At 37.8% G+C, this 16,840-nt stretch overlaps 1 protein-coding gene across 2 annotated transcripts in view; it reads right to left on the bottom strand.

Annotated features, from left to right (window-relative positions):
- Positions 1-457: 457 nt before the first annotated feature.
- LRRC28 (leucine rich repeat containing 28) overlaps positions 458-16,840 on the bottom strand; it is a gene marked incomplete at its 5' end in the record, with an annotated part of 44,196 nt that continues 27,813 nt past the window's right edge. The window contains 5 exons of one of the 2 annotated variants that reach the window (XM_084268143.1): positions 458-1,532; positions 3,980-4,139; positions 6,746-6,921; positions 10,401-10,503; positions 16,544-16,750. In XM_084268143.1, coding sequence (XP_084124269.1) covers positions 1,460-1,532; positions 3,980-4,139; positions 6,746-6,921; positions 10,401-10,503; positions 16,544-16,750 — 719 coding nt within the window. In that variant the 3' untranslated portion in view covers positions 458-1,459. The remainder of the gene's footprint in view (positions 1,533-3,979; positions 4,140-6,745; positions 6,922-10,400; positions 10,504-16,543; positions 16,751-16,840) is intronic. The other variant, XM_084268144.1, reaches the window with a different exon arrangement.

The raw sequence follows: 16,840 nt of genomic DNA, 5'->3' as shown, positions 1-16,840 counted from the left end.
ATCTTGCCATTTTTATAACAAACTGTTTCATTCATATCTATTTCAGCTTGTAACTACCTCCTGCACAGAGCGGCACACTGTGCTAAATCAACAAGTAGCTTATAACCAAGAAATAGAAAGTAAAAAACCCACAACATATTGTATTAAAAAAATATATTACAAATTAAGAGGAGAGGAGCTAATTTTATATAAACTGTTTCAGTGTAAAATTAAAACTTTAAGTCTTGCACACATATTTGGCCTTTTTTCCACCCTTTGTCCTTTATTTAAAATGAACAAGATCTGACAAAAAAAGGATTCCCACAAATATGACAGAGTAGAAATTTGCACTAAATCTGCCCTTAATACATGAAAACAAATGTAACAGCCCTTCTGTGTAGATATGCATGTATGCATATTTATCTATGCATGGAGATAGACAAACCCACCCACCCCCTTGATTTCCAGCCTTCTCTTAGGTTAACACACTCCACTGACACACTTTCACAAATCAGCCAAGTGCTGAATGTGAAAAAAGATGAAGACTAACTCTCTGCAGCCTGCAACTGTAAAAATATAATAAATATAGATAAATATTTACTATCATATTACTAGATTTCCTCAAGTGAAATTTGTACTTAAAAGTTTTCTTCTTCCTGAAGAACTCAAAGAAGCAAAAGGGGAAGTGATTTTAAAAATAAAGAACTCAAGCAAGGAAAATAAAGAAAACACACCCTCAAACATGCTGGAGCAAGACCACTTGGTGTAGACATCAGTATCGGCCTTCCCTACTGAAACAAGATCTCCAGACATGACCTAGTTACTCCAATTAAATCAGTGTGGCTTCTAATGATACCAGAAAGAAAGATCTGCTTTTAATACGTGGATTGAAATAGCACAGTAACTGTCAAAGACCTGATATACAACTGGAATAACTCTGCTAGGGAAAATATGAGAGGAGAAAATGAAACTAAATTCTACAGGAAAGTCACTGGGATCCTTCAAAGGTTTTTGTCACCTTAAACTTACACACCTGAATCCACCTGTAGGGGTGATGAGGATGGGGGTTGGGAGTAAATGAAAACTGGTTTGTCATAATGGGACTTTTCCCCCCACCCCTCCTGTTAGAGGAATGAAAACTGCCTCAAATGATGCAACAGGTCAACCTGAAGACAGTCACATTTGAAAAAACACTGGAAATCCTGAAGTCAGAGCTTGTGAATTTGTTTGGTTTGCACGCTGTCTTGGAGGAGAGAAAAGTTAATACTTTTAAAAGCTTGGTATTTACACTTCCGAAAAGTTTCTGCAGTTCATCCAAATTTGATAGGGCAGGATTTAAGTGCCTCTTAGTGTTCCTGACTGGGCACTTCTGCTGCTTTGGCACACGCGCACACATACACACAGTATTCCAGTACCAATGGGACACGAGGTCTAATGCAGCTTTAATCTGGCAGCTCTCCTGAGTAGTTTTAAATGTTTATCAACTCAGTAGGTCAAAAGTCTGCAGACACTGGGTGGAGCAGCAGTATGCCACAAAACTAACAGTTGTCCTCCTAGAAGAAAAAGAAAAAGGGGGGGCGGGGGGAACAGTTGTCAGTAAAGATTAAAGCTCCTGGCCCAATTCCACAGCAGACAATATACTGATTTGTAAAATACAGGATTAGCAGATCTCAACACTTTAGAAAAAGAAGGTTAATTTGCTCTATATGAGTGCCCAATGCAGAAGCAGTACAACACTACAGGGGTTCTCAGTAAGCCTTCCTGGTTTCTTATGCATTCAGTTTAAAGAAGCCGCATGTGGTTTTTCTTCCTGCGGAGGGTGTGGCTCAGTGTTATAGCCAGTAGGTTTAACAGCTAAAAGGAAAATAGCTGGGTAATTCTTCTCTTCAGCTTTGCTCATGTGTTTGTTGAATCACTGCTTGTAGGCATGAAATAACTGAAGCCCAGTGTCCTCCTTTGGTTCAGCCCAGTGAACAAACTGGGGCCCTGCACTTCAGGAAGGACAATGGGCAGGCAGTGCTGTCGCATTGTGCCAGGTACTGCAGCAGTGGCAAAATGAAAGCATGATGCTAGCCTTACTGTGACCCTCCTCCTGCCCCCATCCTGGCAGGGACCTAGATATCTGCTTTGTAAGTATTAAGATCTGGTTTTTGCTAACCCAGAAATCAGGCTTTACCCCGTGTTCATGTCATCTGTGCTTTTTCAGATACAGAAATCCAGTTCAGCATTTAACTCTCCTTTCCTGTAAGAGGATACAGAATGCGATACAGAAATCCAGACAGAAGTTACTGGCACAGACCTGTCATGTACTAATCAGAGCTGTTCAAGATCCTTACCCTCTGTGTTTTCATGGCCACTCTAAGCTCTTTAGAAGAGAAACGCTGTCCTCCACATCTTCCTAAACCAGCTATCACACCTCTACAATTCCACATAATCTTACCACGTCAAGTGCACAAGCTACAGAGATAAGGATGACAGGCTACCCTGTTTAGATCTCATTTTCTGTGGATTTGCATCAAATGTCAGCTACTTAAGGCTGTATTCACCATGGCATTTTGCAGAACACAGTACATTCTTGTTTAAGAGAGGGAATGATAACCATTTTTTAAACAAGTGAAAATCATGCAGAAATATTTTCAATTAATATTTTTAGAATGTTAATATAGTGTCCTTCCAGAACAGCCTTAAAGCATGTTTTTGCTGAGTTGTAACTTTAATAATTCCTAAATGTGTCTACCCATGTCTGTCACCTCATAACTTTATGTTCCACAATGAGCAATGCTTAGGAATTAGTTAGGAAGTAGAGCTCTCCAGTTGAAACTCTCCTGTTGCTGGATTATTTCAGCTAATATAAGGATTTAGTGACCCACAAGTAGTTTTGAATCACTTTCTTAGTAAATAATACCATTCTAATGGAGCTCAAAGCTTGAAAGAAATTCTTTATAGTACGATTATAACATGCTACCCTAAATATAATGACTATAATGTGGAAGCAATTTATTTTACTTAACATGAAATCCATAGAATTTCAACATAGGACCAAAGCATGCCATCGCTACTATCAGATCTTTCCAAGAAGGATGATTTTTATAAGATCATATTTATGTTGCCTCCTGGCTGCTGTCCAGATCTGGCATACCTAAATTATTTTCATTTCACAGAAGTTGAATTGCTTACAACTCAGATACCTATTATGCCACAAGCTCACAGCAAAATAAACAACCTGCGATAAAGCTGTGGAAAATAGGTACTGTCTACCTGAATCACCATTTGTAAGTCTTTGTCTGCATGAGGGAAATATTCCCTGAACCATATCCCACTTTTGATTTCCTTCTATGACTGCAGTGTCCAGAGAGTCAGGAGGTCTGTGCAGGCTTGTCTGTTTGACTGATGAATCCTGCAGACACACTCACAACCACTACTGCCATAAAGACTGAAATAATTTTTAAAAAGATGTATTGCTGTGAAATGTATGTTACAATGCAGAATGTTTCCACAGTCTCTCTCAAGTTAATTAGTGTGGAAAGGAAAACAAGAGTATTTTACTGCAGAACATTTTAATTAAGCTCAGGCTATAGAGGTTTTTTTTCTGCCTTTAATTACAGCACTTAGGTGGTAGCATTCTCCTGAAGTCAGGGTTTGAGGCCATCTGAGAAAATCCTGCTCTCAGGTAGTAAGTAGTATTTCCATCCCAAGGCACATAAGTGGCACACACATGCCACACTACCCCAGAGAAGTCAAACTTATATCAAAACCCCATCTAAAAGCAGTCAGTAAGAGGCAAGTGCAATAGCTCTTGTTAAGCAGTCTAAATGCAGTATGCTGGTTGTCTTGTACATTAAAGACTTTTCAACGTCTATATGCAGACAAAGGACAGGGGCTTTAGACACGAAAGACTAAGTTTAAAACCCCCCAACAACCAGAACTTAAGAATATGCTTTGTTCTGTAAGGTGTTTTTCTTCCAAAATAAAGCCCCAGTGTAATTTCCTGTATAATTACCCTTGATGCAATCCTGCCATTGGAGTTTCCCTCAAGGGAAAGAGCTTTGGGTAGACAATGGTAAACATAGGCTGGCTGCAGCGGTGGCAGTGTCCCAAGGGACAGTGCAGCAATTCCAAGAGGCTTTTGGGTAGTGAGATTGGAGTCAGAAAGTTCAAATCTAGAGAATAAAAGTAACAAAGGAGGCTTGTAACAAAACAGTTGCATGATAAAGTAAAACACAAGCACAATTCATGAACAATTCAGAAAACTACTGTCAAAAAGACAGCAAGGTAATACAAATTACCACAGTTAGGATGAAGCACACAATACTTTCCATGAATCAGCTCTAAAAGGTAAAGTTAAATCCCTAAGTTTAGCATTTGTGGGCATAAGATTAACTGGGCCCAAATACCCAGCTGAAAATATTATAGTTCAAACAAATAATAAAATCCAGTAATATGTCATAAAGCATTTTTAGACACAAAGATGATCCAGACAGGTGTTTATTAACTAATAACAGTACAAAAGTCTGAAAAGGACAACAGTAGTATTTCACTAAAATATTTCAGCAAGCAGTCCAGCAGTATAGCTAGGCTCACTAAAAAGCCCAAACTCCACCATGAGCATCTATGGATTTGAAACATTTAAAGTTACTTGAAATACAGTCCAGCCCAGCAAAATTCTCACAGGTCTAACCCAAGAGACCACTCTAAAAAGATCAATACATTCATAATCTCTTAACTGTGCCCCCACAGTTTACAAGATGCCATAATTTTCACCAAAAAGGACTCCAGGGTCATTTCATGGGAAAGAGTAATCGTTTTGTCAGGCTGGGCCCAAGCCACCTAGTGTTAAATAAATTAAAACCAACATGCTAATCTCCATCTAGGAAATGAGAGACAGCCACGACAGGTGAATGAGTTTAGGTGCTGAATAATCAAGATAAGATGCAGTACCTGATAAATCAGTTTTGTGATATCACACCAGTTTCAGCTTTCAGACTCTGTGAGGTTCAACCCCAAACACAATGTACCACAACAGCCTCAACTGCGACGCCGAGCATGACGAATCTCACATTTGCGTCAGAAAGAAAAGGTCACATTCTGTAGCTGAGCAAAGACTGAGGAAAAGTAGCCCAGTTGCTTGTCATACTTACCTAGCAGCAGCCAAATGTTTAACAGCACCCTTGAAACTGCAAATTTAGGCAGTGATAGATCAAATCTGCTATTTTAATCGTGTGCCACCTGCTTCCCCAACACACCATTATCTTACACCTCTCTGAACTGTGCATTACTCCTGCCTCACCAAAATCTGGGTGGCACCAGTAGTAATGCACATAGTCTTTAATAAGGTCACTCAGAATAAGATACACGTATATAAGAGAGGGTGTATGCATGTATATCTAAATATATAAAAAGCCTACACAGTACAGAGTAGCAAACGATGTAGGCAAGATAATAAGGTGTCACTATCTTTTTCCGGTTCTGTACCTTGGCTGCAACCACATACAACCCTCACAGCCTTGTATAAACCATCTACAAACCATGTCTTAAAGTGATTTTTAATCATGCTATTCCCAACCTAAATTTCACCAGCATCTTCAGGAGCCACATTCAGAGTCATATTCCAGAAACTAATGTGCAAGTCACAGCTGGGTGAGAAAATCAGTTACTGATGATTTACAAGATCTTGTACCTGATGTTCTCAAACTCCTTTCCACCGGCTAGAGTTTTGCAAATCGAAACGAAACAGCTTCCGTCATTGGGTAATTTTGGTACAGCTGTTACCCTGACAGTAAACAACTAAAAACCTCCCCTCTTCACTCATATGCTGAAAAATCAAGAGTACTCAACAATGAACTGGTTAATTAGTATGTTCTTTACATCAGTAAATCCATTCTCCACAAAACAGTGCTGTTTCCTATGAACACAGACTTGTGCATTTACCCTGCTCCTCAACATGAAGCTTCTTCCCTTCAGAGCATTTGCTGCAGACCTTCCAGTACACTTTTCCTGCCAAACCAACAATTCAGCAGTTTTGATTTCCTTCAGCAGCCGTGGTAGGGGTGACCCTTTACCATAACCCTCTAACCTTCCCACTGCAACCTGCCACACTTTTGCTTTCTACTTTCACCCCCCAAGCTGACAAATCCCCAAGACACCGTGAACAGGGGAGATTCACATTACACCTAAATCTGACAAAATCTGAATCTGCAGGTTATCATCAGATATTGCTAACTCATGTGACTGCATGATGCACAGACAGATAAGCCAAAGGCCAGTTTAGAGCAGAGAGTCTGAATTGGGGCAGAACTAAAACAGCTCAGCTGTCACTCTGTACTGAAATGGCCAGGGGCTGCTCGCATTTCTTTTGCCTTATGTATAACAAGTCTGCCAGTTCAGGAGTGTGCTGCCTGGCAAGAAGTTGCATTGTTGGCTGATGCATCTAATCTTGCCTCAGGAACTGTATTTCTCATCTCCTATTTCCATTAAAGTTTCTTCTGAAAAAAATGTCCTTCTTTATACAGTCCTCAAGAAAGAAACCATTTGTAAGCACCACTCAACCTTAAAAATAATCTTTGGATCTCTGGTTATTTGTTTGGATTATTTTTTAAATCTTGGACATTTTTGTTCTAATACAGGATTTCAAACAATTTGATGAAATCAATCTTTAAAAATATTAATCCTTGCCCAGCTCTTTAAAGAGCTATTTGAAATGCTCCTATTACTCCCAGAAATGCACTTTCACTCTTTCTGTAATCAGAAGAATGCAGAAATTCCATACCTTTTATAAACCTGCAGTAGGTGTTATAGAGGGTCCTCATGGCCAGTTCTTGTAAAGGTAGCACATGATCTGTTTCTGTCCCTATAGATTTCACCTCTGCTGGCAGGAACACAGTTAATGGGCCCGATGAAAAAGAGAGCAGTTTCACCTCCGAAACTTGAATTGGAGAACCACAACTAGAAAGAGACAAGATATTTAGAAAGTGGTTATTAAAAAAAAAAAAAGAAAAAAAGAGAAAGTATTTTTCTGGGGAAACCTACATGACCAACCCAACGTGTGTCTGATATTGTTCATCGGTGCAGCACCCTTCAAAGTGCAGTGAGTAATAGCTGTTGACACACATTTTCCATAGATTGCCACCTTTTGTGACATGCTAGTGATGGGACATCTGGAGGTCTTCACTTATCAAAAACCAGTTAAAACCTGGAGAAATGAAAACACGATCCCAAGGAGGCAAACCTTATTTTGCCAATGTGCAAAATTTTAGCTGCTGAATGGCATTATTACTATCTCACATAGAGGAGCAGTTTCACACCAAACACTTGGCTTCCTGTGTCTTGGATCAACCAGTTGAGAATAGCAATGGGTTTCTCAACTATAATATGTGAGGCAAAACTACTACCACCAAAGAATTTAAGTGCCACTGGGTGACTCTACTACACCTTTCTCTAGACACAGAACTGCCTTGAAGGGTACAGCAGGGATGGATGAAGGAAAAATGGAACTAACAGCCTAAGATATCGTGGGAGAATACCCTAGTAAGTCTACTAGGCTTGTTGTTCCCAAATCATATAAGGAAAGGGAAGGTTATTTGGATCCAAGGAGAGAAACTTAGCTTGTAGTAAAAATAATAACTCTTTATGTGATCCCTGTTGCAAGCTATCATACCAAAGAGACACGCATAGGAAAATTCTACTAAGAGGTTGGGGAAGTCAACAGGGAAATCAGAATTGTTTATGACAACTTAAATTTGAAGCCAAGAGCAACTTGTTAGGGCCAGTCCTAACAAATGGAACAGAAACACAAATTTGTCAGCCTTCCCAGATATTGGACCTAAGACTGAGGTAACTATACTTATCAGATGTGAAAGAAATCTCATAGTACCTCTCATAGTACCTCTCTGATAAAGAAACTAATGCCTTCTGATTAAAGGAAAAACAGCCCAGAGAAACAAGCAAAAAAGAGCAGCATCAAACAGCAAGTCAATAAGCCTCTTGTTAAATATTTAATACTTTCCCACAAACCATTAGTGGGGTTAAAATATAATTGGGAATTCAGAGATCCAACAATAGTTCCCCAGCAATCCATAACCAATGAGTCAGCTATCACAACAAATAAATCTATAATGTATTTTCAAGCTGATTAACCCCTTAACAGCCTAGCTAGAAGACATACCCATAAGCTTACTACAGTTTCTGAAGTTCAGAGCTGGGCCATTTGATATACTTTACATGAAGGGCAAGGCTATTCATGTCTGACCACGACACTGAAAAACAAAGTAAACAAGCAAAACAGACCATCAAGAGGAATAATCTAAGAGATATACATCCTTAAATCAAGTTGGATTAGGAAATGTTTCTAAACCTATGAGTAATACTGGGTGCAAGGACAAAGAATTAAAAAAATCTAGACAAAACCCACAGAGGTTGAACAGTGACATAGAGGATGATCTATCTAGCTGGAAAAAACGGAGCTGCAGAAGAACCCTGGTGAATAAATAAGTGGGGAAAAGGAAAGAAAAAATCTGTGACCACCTATTGGCTGCCTTCAACAAGCCTGACAGATACCTAGGCTGCAGACTATGAAATCTAATCTCCAAAAAATAAGATCAAAATTTATTTTGAGTGCTGAGATCATCGCCTCTCACATAAAAGGCTTTTTCAGTCAGTCTGACTGCAGGATTCCCAGACAGAGATTCATTACTTACACAATGCAATTTATATTCTATTTTCAGGAATCTAGCTGTATGTTAGTAACAGCAGCATGTCAGGTTTTATTCTCCAGTGGATGACCAGACAAAGCACTACAGCCTGGATCTTCAACTCCTGCCTGATCCATGAAAACCTTCCACTGGTTACTAATGCTTTCTTCGAAAGAACACAGAAATTCTTCACATTACCATTATTCCACAATTTTAATGTCACTCAGCAAATTATCAAGTAAAACCTTTGGTTTCTTAATAAGTGCTTTTCCTATATTTAAAGTTTTCCTTACAAATAATCTATGATATTTCAAAATACTTTTAGAACATAAAGACAAATATTTGTTTGGTACACAAATACAGCTATTGTTTTGCTTACTTTAATAGTAATACAAATATTTTGTCTTTTCTATTGTAGATTCACAATATTCTCCAGAGATACCAGCAGCAACCCTTACCACCAGTGTACATGTAATGACAGAAAAAAGAACTGGTAAGATCTTCACAAAAGGTCAGTGCAAACATAAAATTATTGTGAACGAATATAAAATAAGGGCTTAAAACATGTAAAAAAAGAAAAATATGTGGTTGTTCAAAATTGTCTGAAATAGGCAGGACAGTTGGACCAAACTTGGTTAATCTCCTCCACTAGTGGGTTTGGTCACAATCAATGCAATTCTATTACCTTTAGGGTCAATTTAATGCCTGTCTTACAATTTACAATCAGTTCTGAAAGAACAAAGGCTAGAAATTGTTTTTTCCTGAAAACAAAATATAAATTAGTAGAAGCTTGAGGCTGCACACAGTTCAGCAGAATTATAATCCAACTGCAAGTATTTAAATATCACACAACCAGCTGACACGGGAATATTAGAAAAACCTTAAAATGCCAAGACTCAGCATCTCGCATTCTGCAGCAGAGTGCAGGCTGCAGAGAGGAATTTATATTTAATGCAAGATTTGCTGAGAGCAAGCATACCAGAAATTTATAATTAGATGGTAATGGAGACAATCCTATTCTGATCACTTTTACACCACCGAGGCTCCATTCGCCAGTGGTGCTGATCCTCATTCGTGCTACTGTCAGTACAGAAAGAATTAAGCCAGTGTCCTAGACAGGCCACTTTTTTTCTCACATCCCAACCACAAACATGAAAGAGCCTAGGGTATTTTTAACATGCACATGTAAAAATATACCTGTCAATCCATAACTCCTAAAAAAGTTACTTCGTTTTGTTAGTAGGTAGGAAGACCTACAAGAAGCTGGTACTGGGATGTAAAAACACATGAAGGAGCTGCATGTGACAACCCAAGATATGGGCCATACTTTACAGAAATAAGAGAATTTAATAAGGAGATAGAAGCTGCAACACTTGAAAAATATTTTGTTCATTCTTTAGTTCTGGAAATTCCATGAAGCCTATGTTTTGGCCAAACTTTAGATGCACTTATGATTCAGCCTTAGGCCTTACCTTATCATTAAAAAATCCTTCAGAGTAACTGCACTCATTGTCTGCTTAATATTAAAATATAGAAACTTAGCAATTAACAACGAAGATTTATTACAAAAATAAAACAGAACTGGGAGCTGCAGTAATCCCCTCCAAGTAACATCAGTTCTCAATCAATCACCCACACGTACACACAAAGTCATTTGTATCATACAGGCAGATATTTAAAAGAAATTTTGCAAGGAACAGGTATATAAAAAAATCTGAATTAATTCATACCTACCCACTGCAACCAATGACTTTATTATACAGATAAGATGGGAGGCCCTTCAGATGAATATTGTTATCCACATAAACATATTGCAGCTCCCGAGAACGACCTAAATCTGGGGTTAAAAAAACAATTAAAAAGTCAAGACGAAGAAGGGGTGACATAGTAACAATTATAAGCAAAGCAATTATCTCTAATTAAAAATAAGTTAACTGGACTTAATGTAAACAAATATACATTAGTAATTCTGAGTTGTAAAATTTCAGCCAATGATTTTATTACAGATGAGCTGAAAAGCTGTTTAGAAAAAGAGTGATTAAAATGACTAAAAATAAAATTCCTTTCAGTAACCCTGAAAGTCCCTCCATAAATAATTAAACGTTAACACTGGTGAACTCTGGAGTCAGTTTGAAGAAGCAAAGGGACGTTTCACATCTACAATGCATGCTTCAAGTTCATCAGGTCAAGCCTGCTTTTATTAACTGGCCTCATATCACTGAAATCACAGCTTCACTGTCTTCAGTACAGTGGTAGCCATGAACATCAATGTGGTCCACCTCATGCTTCCTTTTCTCCAAGAGCAGATACTAGTATGATTACATTAGCAATAACCAAACACAACTGGCAATTATATAGAAACATGTCTGTGTGATGCGGTAAATTACCCAACACGAGAAAACACAGAAGCATTAAAGTGCAGAATATTATACAACAAAAGCTGTGGCTAGAAGTAAGTGATCAATACATCTGAAGGCGTGCTTCTGACATTATTTCTGTTAAAATACTCATGGGTGGTAGTCAAGAGAAGCAAGTACAGCCTGTTTAAGCAATAATAGGCTATAAATACATTAACTTACCTCCAGATAGGAGCATATAAGTAGAGAATAATTTTTTTGTTGTTTAGAAAATTAAGATGGGAAAAGGGAGCAAAATAAGAAAGGATCATTTAGGTTTGTAGAAGTATTCTCGGGAACAAGACACAGCTAAGCAGGAAAACTATTTGCTAACTGAAGAGAAACACATACTATCACAAGACATTGAAAAAGACAACAAGCAGTGAACAAGAAATGAGTAAGAGTTTTGAACTGGCAAGAAAGCTGACATGAAGATCATCTGGACAGCCCATTTCATCTGTAGGTCCTATGCCATTTGAGATACTGGCTTTGGAAAAGGCATGTCTTGAATACTAAGCACAAACCAAGCAACAGTGTTGGAATGCCTTGTAGCCTAGGAGGGGAGAGCTGCAACCCAGACAAACTGTATTACATACATTTAAAAAAAAATTAAAACAATTGTATGCCTCTTGACTTTCCAAACATTTGGCCATCTTGAAGTATACTGAATGCTTTCAGCTGTCACCAACTTGAACGGCTGTTGCAAGCACCAGAAACCTCAAAACCTCATGCTGAGGACCTTCAGAGCATCCCATTATCAAATCTCTGATATAAAGAACAAATTATGATAGCAACAGAAAACAAATAGATTCATTTTCTGAAACAAAGATGTTAACATGGAAAACTTGGGTTGGTTTGTGGTTTGGGGTAAGGTTTGGTTTTTTGTTTTGTTTGCTTGGGGTTTTTTTTTTTTCCTTTTAATACAATCTTTACAGAGGTTTCAGGGACCAGAATCTGGGTTTTATTCAAACCAGAGTCACTGGACATCAGGGGACACTTTCAACCAACACAATCTTCACTGACGCTGTCCCAAAGACATTCCAGTTTGAAGAGCTATCTGCTGCATCCATCAACTGTCCTGCCCCCAGAAGCAAGTACAACTATCTCTGCTGAGTGATGGGCACTGCTGTGAGATGCTGCTGAGCATTGTTCGGAGCTAACACCTCAAAAAAGATGATTTATTTTGGCTCAGTATTGCAAGGCTGAAAATAGTTTGGTAAAGTTCTGGGATATTTTTAGATGAAACAAAAACATTGTTATCTTAAAATGAATAAAAATATTGCAATACTGAGGCACTATAACATCATAAAACATTGTAAGGCTAGGAAAAAAAAACAACCCAGCCAATAAAATTAAAAGCAGATAGCATGTGCATGGCACACCTAATGCTGGGAGATTATCGCCTTATGTTGCAGAAGCCAATTACACCAAGAAGAGCAGAAAACTACAGGGTAGCTTGAATGTGCTACTGTTTAACTTATTAATTTAGAGAATGGAAGAAAATTTTTTAAAGAGCTTCATCTTGCTCATTTCTACACAGATGTATGCAAATGGGCTGAAAATCAGGCAAGTCAAAAAAAGCCCTAAAGCTGTTCTTTTCATATGCATCGAAGGGGGAGTTACGCGGCATCTCATCTCTTCCCTCTGTCTTTATCTTCTGCTATGTTTAGATTCTAAGTTCTGAGTTGACTGCATTTCCTAGGTAATTAAAGCAAATTTTTGGATGTTAGACAAAATATCTCAGTAGGAAAAATTCAATTCCCAAAGCCAAATAGCCTGTAACTATAAATGTTCCTTTGATATAGTTTCTTTGCATTAAATAACCAAGCATCTTCTAGTCACCAAAAGATTTTTTTTCCAGTTTCAAACACTATATATAAAGTTTAAATTTAAATAAATCAGCACTTAAAAAAGCTCTTTGTATCCCATCCACATTAACTTTTATGTCTTGTATCAGTCAACAAATATTGTTAAAAAGTTCTTTAAAAACACTCTTCTGAAGAAGTCTGTAAAATAAGGAAGCTGCCCATCTATGAAAAGGCTAAAGCTACAAAGAAGGTTTTCATGTGGCTTTTGCAAGCACTGTACTGTGTCTAAAACATTTCCACTTTCCTCCTTCCAAGCTCCTAGATCAAAGACCTTTCTCCCAGAAATGACCAAATGCCATGAGTCCTGAACAAACCCCAATTCTAATTTTTTTTTTTTCTTTTTCCTCTTCTCCTTCTTCTACCCCCCCCTTTTTTTTCTTAACCTCAGGGCCCTGGCATATGCATTCCACATGGCTGAAGATGGAACAAAAGCTCTTGTGTGTCTGCACTGATGCTCTTTTAACCATACTGTGAGGGCAAGGACACAAAAGCAGCATATACTGACAGAATAAGACCTTTGTTTACTGTGGACTGATAATTACTAGACCCATTTTCCAAACAAAAAGTGCACATAAACCCTCCATAAAGTGATATAACACTGAATATTCGCTGTCACAACATCCCCTGTACTGCCAGTACACTTGAGAATTTATGGCCTACTTTAATTATATTTGTACTTTATTACATAAATAATTTTTATTTTTGCAGTGTCATCAGATTCACATTTCTGCTTGCAATGGAACTTGCTTTCAGGCATTGGAGCATTTGCTAACAGTAAAATTTTGAAGTTAAATTTCTATTAAAGGACAATTTAAATTCTAAGTAGATTGATACAAAATGATCAGTAGTTCCACCTAGCATTCAAGAACAGAATTCCCAAGACCATTTTTCAGGGCAACATGAAAGCCACCCTGACCATAACAGAGCTGTCCACAGTGCAGTTTCCCTTTCAACTTACTCATATAATTTGGGGGGTGGGGGCGGGGAGGGGGTGTGTGGTTTGTGTGTGTGTTTAGGTTGTTGTTGTTGTTGTTGTGTAGTTTTTTAAAAATACAGTTGTTAGGAAGGCCCAAAGGCTCAGATCCATGCAATCTTGTTTCTTTGAAAATGAACTGGAATATTTCACAGCTGAAAAATAATATTTTAAGTGCTGGCATATACAAAAATTAAGTGTATTCTGCAGAACAAATGACAAATTCATAATTGTTTACCCATCTGTTTGTTTATGTACCAGTTCTGAAAGTCAGAGTGGCATCAAGCATTTTTATTGTATTTTCTAAAATTTATTAGTAGTGTTACACTTACTTTTTATTCCCCCTTAAGACACATCTGTCCACAAACAAAAAAGAATGTATAGGACAAAAAACTACATAGTACCTATCCAGCAGTGCTGTGAAAGTACAGGGCTACTGCAGGAGTATCTCTTACACCTATCAATGTAGGAACAGCAAAATGTGAATTTCCATTACACTCAGAGGAGGATCTATTAGCAGCTACAAGGGAAATACTTAGATCAGGAAGAATGGCTTCTTTGGCATTCACTGGATGAAATAAATGAAGTAAATCACACTGTAAGAAGCATTAAGCAATACAACCCAAACTATTTCTTCTAATGTGGACATGACTAATAAAAGAGACAAAACCCTCAACATTCTGTCAGGAGATGAATAAAATGTCTGCTTTCCAACTCAACTGAAAAAGAAATTGTTTGAAAATTCTTGCTCAAATATCACTTGTAGATATTTGTACAGCATCTATCACTGTTATTTAACATTCTTACTCAGTCATTAACTAGTAAAGTGAAGTTGGATGTAAGAATACACACAAAACCCCCATTAGCCAACGTGCAGCTAGCAGAAATAACGCTCCACTTCTGCCTTAACTTCAGTAATACTCAGAGAAAGATCTTCCCATTGAATGGAAGATTAAATCTATCCTTTGGCTTTTCAATACACCGACTCTTCTACTTTATTTCGTCACATCTTGACCACTCTGAAGCCTTCTGATTCTTCAGAGGAAGGATTAAACATTTACATTTATACAGTGCTGGTTTTCCTCTGAACTCTAGGATTTATGATTCAGTTTCATATCCACAGATAGCAAATTATCTCCAAATGTTCACCAGTGAGTCACTATTAAGAACTACTGAACAAGGTCAATTGACAGTCTTTGATGTTTCCCCTTATTTTAAAAGTTCCTTTTGAATGTTTTGAATTTGAGTCTAAAAATAAAGGGAAAAAAAGAAGGTGTGTCATTATATTAGAGATTTATTTCCTCCTTTTGAACTTAAAACACTTCAGCAGATCTACAGCTCATCCAGGTCATAGCTCACCTCACAGATAAGCAACTAGTGCAAAAGTTACAAAAACTTTCACTGTTTAACATCTTGCTGAACAGCATCTTATTTTTTTGCAAAATTAAAAAGATTGAGCTTCCTGTCTCAATGAAACAGAGTTTGAAATATTTGCCAAAATAGGGGACGTTACTTTACTTGTTATAGTACTGCAGCATCTGGATGATGCATCCTGGAACTCATTTTCTCATTTATATAATGACATATGTTGGGATTCAACTAAAACACTATGTCTGGAGCCATTATTTGCACTTACTTTCCAGTAAAATAAGCTAAAATGTTAGGAATATCAGAAAGACCATAAACTTCTTCAAAGGACTGAACTGCTAGTACTGGAAAAATTAAGTTAAACCTATACAAGGTAATTAATTTAGAAATTATCATCTCCATTTTAGCCACCTCAATTTTCAGCTTCTTTTCAATGCAATTATCATAACTTCATCTGCACCTAATTAACACCAAACTCTGACTGTATTCTAGAGAAATTATTAATGGCAGATCCACATGTGTGTCTGTATTTCTGCAGAGATTAGCCCACAGCAGGACTAAAATTTAACAAAAGTGTGAAGGAGCAGGTTTTTTCCAAACAGAATATACTGTTCACACTTAATGACAATACAACTATTGTTCACAACAAACCACCACACACTGACTGCACCTCCGACTCTCAGAGACCTGCTTCTACACTCCCAAGGCTCAAAAGAGTTGAGAAAAAGGCAGAAAAATTCTTTCTTGGGCTACTACTGTAAAATTTTTGATGGATGCCTACACACAGCACAAACTAAACCTTTGCTAGATTATGTCGTACTGACATACCTAACCATGAAAAATAGTTTCTGTGGAGTTACTGGGATTCCACAGCAAATTTTAAACCCTAGCTGAAGAATCTTAGTTAAATTACCAGATCCAGCAAGCAGAGAAAGATCGTTACCCAAAGTGGTAGAACTCAGATTACATAGTACTATATTTAACCACAAGAGCATTTAAACTCCCCCCCGGCCCCAGTTAGCTAAAAATAAAGTAAATTTGATAGCTGACCTATTGCTTTAAAACAGACATGAAACCTTAACCTGCATTTTTTTTCCTTTATTAACGTATTTTCCAACAATATGATTACTGTGACAGTTGCATAAATGGAGCTTGTAGAGACCAAAGATGATCACTTCTTGCACTTCAGGTCTTTTTTTCTTTTTGGGACATAAAGTTTGTTTTCCTGTCTCTTTGCTGACCCACCCCAGCCCAATGACGGTGGTGACTCACCAAGTGGCAAAAATGCAAGGCGGTTTCCAGCCATGGAGAGCTCATTGAGGCTTGGTAGTTGGCACAGGTGTCGGGGAACATACCATAGGTGGTTTCTGTCTGCAGTCAAGTACTGCAGGGAAAGGCACATATGCAGCCTTTCAGGTAACGTTATCAAACGATTGGTTGAGATGTCCAGCGTTTGCAGCTCCCGCAGGTCTCCAACCTCTAGAATCCAAACAGGAGGCATTAAGAATTATTAATTGAACTATTTTAACAAAAAAGAACACCAAAAAGCTAAAGATAATTTGATAGCTG

The sequence above is a fragment of the Gallinula chloropus genome (assembly GCF_964237585.1).
Source record: "Gallinula chloropus genome assembly, chromosome: 9".
In the NCBI taxonomy this organism is placed as follows: domain Eukaryota; kingdom Metazoa; phylum Chordata; class Aves; order Gruiformes; family Rallidae; genus Gallinula; species Gallinula chloropus.
Note: the sequence above shows the minus strand (reverse complement) of the source record. Positions and strands in the feature narration are given on the sequence as shown.